This window comes from Chinchilla lanigera, unplaced genomic scaffold, assembly GCF_000276665.1.
Source record: "Chinchilla lanigera isolate Chin_1 unplaced genomic scaffold, ChiLan1.0 scaffold00106, whole genome shotgun sequence".
Taxonomy (NCBI): domain Eukaryota; kingdom Metazoa; phylum Chordata; class Mammalia; order Rodentia; family Chinchillidae; genus Chinchilla; species Chinchilla lanigera.
Genome location: NW_004955507.1, coordinates 2,130,884 through 2,141,758, shown reverse-complemented (window position 1 = coordinate 2,141,758; position 10,875 = coordinate 2,130,884). Strand labels below are relative to the sequence as shown.

General features: G+C 38.9%; 1 protein-coding gene across 5 annotated transcripts in view; it reads right to left on the bottom strand.

Annotated features, from left to right (window-relative positions):
- Positions 1 to 431: 431 nt before the first annotated feature.
- Positions 432 to 10,875, bottom strand: part of Entpd1 (ectonucleoside triphosphate diphosphohydrolase 1) — a 105,410-nt gene continuing 94,966 nt past the window's right edge. For all 5 annotated transcript variants that reach the window (XM_013506151.1, XM_005407553.2, XM_005407549.2 and 2 more), the window contains 2 exons: positions 6,699 to 6,836; positions 432 to 4,588 (listed from right to left, as the gene is read on the bottom strand). In XM_013506151.1, coding sequence (XP_013361605.1) covers positions 4,382 to 4,588; positions 6,699 to 6,836 — 345 coding nt within the window. In that variant the 3' untranslated portion in view covers positions 432 to 4,381. The remainder of the gene's footprint in view (positions 4,589 to 6,698; positions 6,837 to 10,875) is intronic.

Here is a 10,875-nt window from a genome sequence, read left to right as displayed (position 1 = left end):
ATGCCACTGTGGTACCAATCAAATTTAGAAGTTAATTTATCTAATTGGAAGAAAAGCAAATGTCCTCCTCTAATAAATAATCTTGAAGGCTGCTTATCTAAAGATAATGTCATATAGGTACCTCTTTCCCCATTATTGAAAAATCCATTATATCTGTGATGAAACAGATTTTGTTCAATTATATTAGATTCATATTCAAATAAAAAGTGGGTAATTAGCTAATACACTGTTCTAAGCGTAATGTAAGAAAAATAGACACACAGTCACTTAGGAAATCTACCAGTGTAAAATATAAAGCTAATTTGGGAGCCACCAGAGAATTTTGGTTAAGACTATTAAAAAAAATGTTATTTTTTTCCAGAAACGATTTCTTCACAAGTGTGTTTAGTCATCCTTTTGTTACTGTGACAAAATATCTGAGAAAAGCAATGTAATAGGAGGAAAAGTTTATTTTGGCACAAGCATTCATAGATCTCAGCCCATGGTCCCTTGGCACCACTGTTTCTGGGTCTGTGCAGAGGCTCAGCGTCATGGCAGACAGCATGGGGACAACACTTACTGTTCAAGAGTAAAACCCAATGACCCACTTCCTTCAGCAATGTCCTACCTCTCCCAATAGCACCACTAGCTGGGAAGCAAGCCTGGAACACTTGAGACTTGGGGGAACAACAAAAAGGTAAGTAAATTGTAATTTATAAGAAACACACTTTGCATTTCAGTTTGTGACACAGTGTGATATATTGAATCACTGTGCCCAATGCTTCACTCCTTTCCTGTGTAAATACTGTCCATGGCTTTTGCGATATGACTTTGCCATTCCTCTTGGCGTTTCTCTAACTTGCTGATATTGGTTGTATGCTTTATTTTGGTCCAAAGAAAGTGAGTAGAAGTGACAAGGGGCCTGTCCTGTCCAAGACCTTATGAGATATCCTAGATTCCTTTCACGCTCATTAGCCCCTGAAATCATCAGGAGAACGTGCCCCATGAAGCCAATGGACAAGGAGGATGAGAGATGGATGTAACAGGACCGATGCAGGCTTACCACCTGAAGTAGAGTTGCCTAGCTGACTTGCAAACCCATAAACATGTTTACTGTGGTAAGCCACCCAAACTTTGAAGTTATAAAAAATAAAAACACCAACTGAAAGAAACATATAGTTCCTGAATGCAGCTAACTATGAGCAACAGTCATGTTCCAACAGAATAGCAACTATTTGAATTTAGAGGAACCAGACCAACTAAACTGAAAATAAATGGGAACGTATTTTAAAAGTAATTTTATTCTTATATGAGCTATTAAAAGGCTGATCTCTAACATTCAAATTCACATTTTGAGAAATGCAAGTATCAAGAATTATCTTTGAGTCTTGGGAAAATTTCCGAAAGTCTCTCATTGGGTATCTTGACTCAAATAACAAGCATCTCTGTCTCCACAAGAAGGCAGCAAAATCTTAGAAATGAGGTGAAATTTTCAGTATCTGAAAAGCTCATTTAAGAATAATAGAAAACTTCCTCTGTAATGTAATACCAAGAATGTTATAGCATCTTTAGTTTTTAACCCTCCTACCCTTGAAGGGAAGGATACTAAAGTTTTATTGCCTTTTAAACTTTAAATATATATTTTTATGTATATGCTGCTTAATATGTTAGCTACTAGCCATGTGTAGTACTTGGATTGTGATTAGTCCTAGTGAAAATATCCTGTAAATATAACGTACACTATAGATTTTAATAATAAAAAGCTCAATAACTTTTATATTGAATATTAGTTGAAATGAAAATGTTTTATATTCAGTCACTCTTAAGCTTTCCTTGGTTTCAGTATAGCATCTGTTTTATGCAGGTATCCTGACATTAGTTGAAGTATTAGCAACATTAAAATGATGTATACTTTGAAAAATTTTTATTTATATCACATTTTATATTTATCACTGATTAAGAATTGAATGAATTGAAACTTTTCTCCTCTCTCCCTCCACCCGTTTCTCTGTCTCTTTCTCTCTCTCTCTTTCATACATACAGCCTAATTATGTAGCCTCATTCCTTTGTCTACACAAGTAACCACTGTGAACTCATAAAAAATAATTTTTTCCCACCTTATAAATAAATAAGTTTACCAGAACCAAGTTTTTAGTCCTGGGTGAAAGTTTCAGGATGACTAGTAATTAATTATAGCCAGCAGCCAATCCAATATTAAAATTAATTGATAGTGACCCATCTTATTCAGGTCCAACCAGACTGGCCCAAAGCAGATTCCTGCATCTGCCTCAAAACCAACCTTCCCTCCAGTAGAACTGACACTAGGTTGTGCCTACTGATTATCTCCATAATTTGAGGTTTCGACAAGTGGAGTTTGGCTCCCAAATTTCCAAAAGGGTTCATTTTAAACAGTGGCAAAAAGAAAGAAATAAGAAAAGATTTGTGTTCTTTGAAGGAAAGTTGTAAATTCCAATTCCAACTTCTTGAGGGAAAGTGTTTAGAAAAGAAAAAAGCAATACATGTGGGCCAGAAAATGTGGGTTTGAGTTTCAGCACTGCCACAGGCATCAGGAGTGCTAATAACTACATTTTTCAGACTGTTATGAGAATGAAATGAGGAAATAAACATAATGCACTTGAGAATAGAGCATGATGTGTCGCCCATGCTCAGTTAAGAGCAGCTATAATGATACAGCCAGTTGCCACCAAAAAGAGAGTCTGAACATACCAATTTGGCTTCTCGGCCCTAATCAAGGTCCAGCAAATTCAACTGTAGCAGAAAAGAAAAAAAGTTCTTGTCCACAGCTTTATTATGCTTATGTTCACCTGACTATTATTAAGTATAGCTAGACTGTTCAAGAGATAAAGGGAAATTTGGCATCTAGTTTGTGGAAGAGCTTTCCTTTTCTTATCAGTCCAGCAGTCAGTCTCCAGATCCACAGATGGATAGACAGCTTGGGCTAAGGTGAGAATAATACATCACCTCCCAATCCTGCTAAACAGGTAACTGTTAATCCTTTAAAGGCAAGAGGTATAGGGTCTCTTCATGTTTCTATGATAAGATCCATAGCCACTTCTTCTCTTATAGAATATTTTATGGGAAAAGTAAATAAAACCCATATTTGTGTGACAGAGGTGGCAACAACACTTACAGACTTGGTTCCTAGCATTTTGGTGTGTAAATACCATAACAGGGAAAAAGCACACTATTTAATATACTCTCACTAAAATTAAACTTGTGACAAGAAGATGCAGCATGGTTTTAAAACCTGATGTTTCATCTTTATGCTGCAGCTGATTAGCACACTTAGCTGATAGATGAAAGGTCTACGGTTTGAACATACCCAAGTATAGTCCTTTTTCCAGCCAACTTCTTGGTGATAAAATATGGAATCAAACTGTGATGATGTTTGCATAACATTGTAAATGTGCTAAATGCTGTGAATTGTACCAATTGAATGTTAACATGGTGAATTATATGTTATGTGTATGACAAAAACTCCAAAAGCATTGGAGGATGCATTTTTCCAAACTCAGGTTGTAACTATATTTATCTTCTTAACATGTATATACCTACCACATATTATGTCCTAATATCTGATGGCCCACAGTATACATCTGCTTTTTAAGAATCTCTAGGGGCTGGGGATTTAGCTCAGCAGAATAGTGCCTGCCTGGCAAGCGCGAGGTCGTGAGTTTGATTCCCGGTACTGGAAAAAAAAAATCTCTGGACTGTGTGTTGTTCTTGGTAGCATTTGGCATAACTCAGGAATATATAACTCATTCACATCCCTATATTAATGGGATTCAGAATTGTATTAACTGCATGAGCACATAGATTCCCTTATAAAACTCTTTGGTCTTAGCATGTATTTGCCTATTCTAAAAACAACTGTCTTACCCAAAGCATAGCCTTAGAATGGGATATGCATCTGGTCTCACCAAAGAATATGGCTTTCTTAATATATGTGAAGCAGGAGAGTGGAATTTTTAGAGTATGACTGAACCAGTTCCTCAGATTTTTCTGTTAATTAATTCAATTTCCCAGCACAGGACTCAGAATTCTCAGTTTTTCTAGACAAAGTCAATATTGTTCTTTTATAAAGCAAAAGTCATGAAAGGTGGCAAGTCTTTATGACTTACATGAGCACAGAGTACAACGGAAAAAGAAGGTAATCAGAAAGACTCACACAAGAGACCATGTCTGCCAGAAAATCCTTGAACCAGAAGGTGGTGAATATCTCCCAAGGGAAGTCTTCAGCAAAAGCCAAAGGAGTTTCACGCTGGTCAAGACTGGCTCTAGCAAGTAGGGAAGGAGGACCTTGGACACAGCTGTGCGGAGGAAAAGTGCTCCCTGGGCAATTTTTTTCCCCACTCCAGCAAGTAGACTTGAGTTGCTCCTGCTATACCATTTCTTTCCAGAAATATGAAGGATTTTTAAATATAACCAAGCCTATGATGATCGCTGCAACCAGTATCAGAGAGAAGAAGACCATGAGGAAGACATAGGTGGGATGGGAGAGAGGTGCAGTCAGTGGCTGCTCAGCTGGGATCTTGTTGGTCAGGTTCAGCATGTAGCCCAAAGTCCATCCAGTGCTGGTCCCCTTGACCTGCAAACAGAGATCAAGGGAAAAATCTGTTCTTTGCGGTCCAAGGAGGTAAACTGTAGTTTTCATGCAACTTCATTATAACACTGAGCAGCCAATAATTGGAGAGCACGCTTTGCAGTTATCTAAATTGATTAATTTTATATTGTATTCTGGGAACTTGCTTATGGAGAAAATAGCAGCAAGAGAATAGAAGACAGTCTGGAACCTCACTACTATATTCCTAAAAGTTCGGAAAGGAATTTGGTGAATGATTGCCCAATTCTCCTGGCTAGAAGGGCTTAACTCAAATAAACCATTGGAACTTTGTATTCTTATTTTCTTGTTTATATGAATGTGGGAGGTGAGGATGATGGATGAGGGGAGATGACAGGAAGCAGACAAAAGGATAAGGGCATGACAGTCTGGCCTTTAATATCTTGTCAGGCCAGGAAATGCACCCATATAAACCCAGGAAAAACTGGAGTTAATCTCAACAAATCAATCTTATTTCATAGAAGTTAGAAGACTATGTGTATGAACAAGGAAAGTTTCTTATTAAATAGTAAAAAACATGCTCTGACCCTCCCATCTTCCTAGGAATATTTTCCAGTCACCTCAGAACTTAATGGAATGTAGATGGTCTTTGAATAATATGAAATGTTTTTATTAGTTATCCATAGTCATAGTAGAAAGATTAGGAAGTACAGATAAGCCTAAAAAAATCAAAACCATCCATACTTAACCCAGAAACTGCTGCTATATTCATTTTGTGACATATTATTCCAGTTCTCTCTGAATACTTTTCTTACAAAAAGTGGAATGACACTTCTATAGAATAATTCATTTAACAATACCTTGTGAACATCATTCCAAGTATCTTAAGATATTTCTACATCTTTTCTGTGTTATCATCATTGGCATGAACTGCCTCATGTATTCACTTTTACTCACTATAGACCAATTATCTACAAATCCTAGAAGTGGAGTAATTAGACAAAATGATGTATACATTTTAAGACTCGGCACATATTGTCAAAACTAATCTCCCAAAAGATTACGCCAATTGATTCTCTGACAAATATTCTGTTGAAATTTCCTCTGTGGTCAAACTCTTACAAATATTGGAAATTAATAATTTGTAAAAGGATAAATGTGACCATTATGTATACCTAAATTGTACCAGTAATAGTTAAATTTTTAAAAGGTTCACTTTTGTCTGTGAGGGGATGGAAACCTTATCTGACTGCATGTGTCAAGAAAGGCTTAGAAATATTGGATCATGCACTGGAGTTAAACGAATACAAAATAGGACTTCCCTGAATGTCTCTCATAACTTTGACATAGATCCTTCAAAGTTTTACAAAATATACTTTGTTGGAATGGAAGGAAGTCTGGAATATTAAAACAAGGAAGATATAAACTTGAATTTTAGCAAGGTTGGCACTGAAAAGAGTGTGCTATTATCTTAGGAGCTGCTACTCTCTCTGTTTTGATGCTTTTCTTTCTTGAGATCACTATACTTTTAAAAGGGTGAAATCTTTTTACCACTAGTGGACATGCATTTAAAAATGGAGAGAAACACTGCTATTTTTCAAGAATGGGTCACAGAGTGAAGCACAGCAATGAGGTTGCTTTTTCAGGGCTCATACTAAGCCTGGTTTGTAAGCAGTGATCCCATTCATAGCCACTCAGTCCTTCTCTTACACAGAGCTACCACATTGGTCAACCTTTATAGGCAACAACTGAAAAAGCCTTTACTACTTATGAGAAACTATGATTGTCCTTTTCTAGCATGGGGTAGGGGCTTTGCAGAGAGATTTTGAGTTAGCATGCAAAACCACTGTGGTTACTAAAATCTGTTATATTACTTTAATTTCTCATTTTTTTATTGTTTTATAAAAGTTACTCTCTATTCTGTGGACATAAAAGTCTTTCTTTGAATTCAGGCAGCTCTCCTTAGAGAAGTACCCATACCTAACTGATATTGCCAGAAGGGGTTGACACAGAATGCCAGCTTGAATAGAATGATAGAAGAGAATGGGCCAAAACTTGACTCTCACCTTTTTTAAGCCTAAACCTGCTTCAGTTATTACCACTCAACTTCCCCACAACAAAAATTTACCCAAATTACCTCGCCCATAAAGTCAAGGTTCTTCAAGTCATTGTCTGTAAAATGATAGCCTTGCAGAAGGAGGGAGATGATGTAGGCACCCGAAAAGCAGTATTCACTCAGATACTTCTCTTTCACGTCAGGAAAAGATGTTCTTATCTAGAAGTAAAGTGAAAGGAATATCACACTTGCATGAGAGGTATCTCTTGACAGTTGCTATGGATTAGACTTGCAATGCGGCTCCCACCCGAGCCATGCACCAGTTTGCTTGTCAACTGATGATACTACTAGGAGATAGCAGAACCTTTAGGAGGTGAGGCCTAGTTAGAGGAAGTGGTGCTTTGGGGTGTACTCCTGAAGGCCATATCTTGTTCCCAACCCTTTTTTTCCCCTCTTCACTTCCTGGCTGCATCAAGGAGAGTAGGATTCCTCCATCATATGTTTCCACCATGATCGATGTTTTCACCACAGGTCCAAATACCACCAGGTCAAGCAACCATCAGCTGAAACTATGAACCAAAGTAAATCTTTCCTCCTCTAAGTTGATTCTCTCTGGTATTTTATCATAGAAATCGTGATGTTTTTCATTATTAGACCTGATTAAAGACAGGAGAGAGCCCTGGCTCATGTTCAGCTGAGGCCCAAATTTCCACAAGCTTTGTGAATGGTGCAGCACACTCCAGTGGCTGGTGGGGATTTTAGAGTCTCTGAAAGAAGATTTTCCTCCAAGTTTTCTATGTGATACTGACAGATATTCAAAAAAAACCAGAGTTCCTACGGACTAGTACCTTTTAGAGCTTTCAGTGATTCGAACAGCCCACTGTGGCACATGTGCCATAGGTTTGGCACCACTGGTCTAGCAGGTTCAGAAACAGTTCATTTTAGTATCTCTTCTCATCTCCTAAATTTGGAGTTCCACAATTACTTTAACATATTGAAAGTTGTGCAAAGTATTGTATGAAAGAATTATACTAATATTTGTTTAATCAGAGATTCCTATATGCTCTTGACTTTGGCTCAGAGCCTCTACAAGCATGTTAAGAAAATAATGTCCAAAACTAGTCCCTGGACTGACAGCATCAAAATCTTGTAGGAGCTTTATGATTCTTACTCCAGAACTACCAACTCAGAATTTGCAATTTAATATGATTCTCAGGTGATTTGTATGTACAGTAGTTTCAGAAACACAGCTCTTGAAGTTTTTTTTGTTTGTTTTGAGTTTTTTCCCCTACTGGGAATTGAATCCAGGTCCTTCATGCTAAGCTACACATCCCCAGCCCTTTTTATAGTTTCCACTTGCTAAGTCACTAAATCACCCAGGTGCTATTCTTCTGCCTCAGCCTCCCAGAGTGCTGGAATTACAGGCGTGAACCACCATGTCTGCTGGAACACACCTTAAGAAGCATTTTGCTAATGACTACTGGAAGGGTTGACATCTCACCTTTGATAGATTTTCCTAATTTACTTTTTTTCAAATCTGACTCATGCAAAGTAGTTGTCTTACTGAGTTCTTCATGTGTTTAGTCACCCTACTCTCTGCTGAAGATACTAAGAGCTACCTGTCACTTACCCATTCTAGCTACTGTGAATATACAGCCAGATGTCCACAGCATTTTTTTCTGCTCTCCTACCTTTGATTAGAAGACAACAGCTCAGGACATCTCTACTCAGCCTAGGGTGCTGTTTGTTGTCTGATACCTCAGCCATTGATATAAGCAGTCCCTCTTAAGTATCATAGGTGAATAAGAACTGATATCATGTACTTGGAACTATGCCAGATGTTCATATGTAGTCTCTCCTTGCCCCCCCTTTTTCCTCATCCTTGCTAAGAAACATGCTATCAGTGTCGTGGTTCCATCAGTTAATCTAACATTTCAGCCAGGGTCTCAAAAAATGCAGATAAATAATTTTATAACAATAAATGTCCCTTCATTTTATATACTATATATATATATATATATATATATATATATATTCAACAAATTGGGAATAGAAAGAACCCTAACATAATAGGGGCTATAGAGAGCAGGTGACCCAGGACTCCACCATTACAGACTGAGTCTCTGCCCTCCCTGCACCAATGGCAGACAGGAGGTCCTCACTCAGAAGCCCCAGGGACTTCTCTGGCTGGAGGGGGGGCGCGTGTTGCCCCTCCCTGCCTGCCCTGCGCTGAGTGAGCAAGTGCTGCAAGAGCTGCTGGTCCGGTGGTTTGAGTCCATGCTTTACTCACACTGCCACTGTTCCCAGCTGAAACTCGTGGAGAGAGCCAGGTATTTCCCGTCTACTTACTGGGGGCAGAGGGGGGACCCAGGACACTGCTACCATTACAGACTGAGTCTCTGCCCTCGGACACCCGTAGCAGACAGGAGGTCCTCACTCAGAAGCCCCAGGGACTTCTCTGGCTTGGGAGGTGGAGCACGTGTCGCCCCTCCCTACATGCCCTGCGCCGATTGAGTGAGTGCTCCCAGAGCTGCTGGTCCCGTGGATCGAGTCCATGCTTTACTTTTGCCTGGATCTCAAGGGGGTCGCAGGCAGGGACAGTCTGTGATTGCTGCCTGTTCGGCACACATCTGGTTCCTGTATGTGTCCTGAACTGACTGGAGACACAGAATCAGGTAGTTCACAAACTGTAGACCCTGCAGTTTGTGTCTGGGTTTTGCCTGTACCCTGAATTGCCTGGGAACATAGGTTCACTGGACCGGGATTATCACACCAGTGCCACCCAAGTCTGGGCCATGCACATGCACTGAACTGCAAGGGGATGCTGGATCAGACAGTCATCCATCAGCTGACACCAAGGCCCGCCTGAGACCTAGGATAACTAGATACAAATCAACAATTGCTGGAAAACAAAGACTAAGTAGCGCTTCTCAGAGGTCACTCAGGGGCAAACCTGACCAACAGGAAAACTAGGGACACTAGTGGCCTTTGCTGTGCAGCTACTGAAGAGGGAAACTGAGCTTTCTGCAACCGGTAGCAAACATGACAAAACAAAGGACTAAAACACAATCCCAGAACTCCACCCCACTCAGAACAAGTCCCAGAGACACTGATATAGGAGAACTCGGGAAACACATGTCTGAAATAGCTGCAATGATTGCAAAGGAAGTAAAGAAACAACTCCATAAGCCCATAGAAGAGATGAGATCAGAAATAATCTCTCAGGTGAAAAATGAAATGACAATAATAATGAAGGAACTGCTCAAAAAGTCTGAAGAAGAAACATATAAGAAAATAGAAAAACAAAGGCAATGGACAGAAGCGTTAAATGAAAAATATAAAAAGGACTTAGAATGCATGAACCAGACTCAGGAGGCTTTCAGGAAAACAAAAAAACTGCTATTGAAAGCTATCAAAACCGCTTGAACAAAGCTGAAGATAGAATCTCAGACTTTGAAGACAGCATGGCAGCTAGCAACCGTGAAAGAAAGGATCTTGTAAAATGAAAAAGGATCCAGGAAAAGTCAATTCAACAGCTGCAAGATGGGGCAAGGAGGAATAATGTACGAATTATAGGAGGCAATACAACTGACATAAAAAGATTATTTGCAGAAATAATAGCAAAAAATTTCCCAAGCATGGAAACAGAACCTGATATACAGGGAAATGAGGCATATAGAACTCCAGCCAACCACAACCAAAATAAAACTACACCCAGACATATAATAGTCAAGTTCCCAGATCTCCAGCAAAAGAACAGAATATTAAAAGCTGCTAGAGAAAAGAAACAGATTACCTATAAAGGAAAGCCCATCAGAATCACGGCAGACTTCTCAGCACAAATCATCCAATCGAGAAGAGCTTGGAGCAAAGTATTAGAGGTCCTAAGACAGAACAGCTTCCAACCAAGACTGATATACCCTGCCAAACTATCCCTCAAATTCAATGGAGAAATAAAATATTTTCACGACAAAGAACAATTGAAGAACTTCATGAGTACCAAGCAAGCATTATAAAGACTACTAAAAGATATTCTAGACAGAGAAAAAATTGACCGCAATATCAAGAACAACAGTAGAAATGAAATGTCAAGAAGAACAAGTAAGTAAACGGGCAGAAAAACTAGGTAACCAATGCAAGTAAATAATATGACAATGATAAGTCAACACATATCAGTTATAACTATAAATGTAAATGGCCTCAATTCTCCAGTCAAAAGAAACAGACTGGCAGAGTGGATTAAAAAACAAAATCCAAT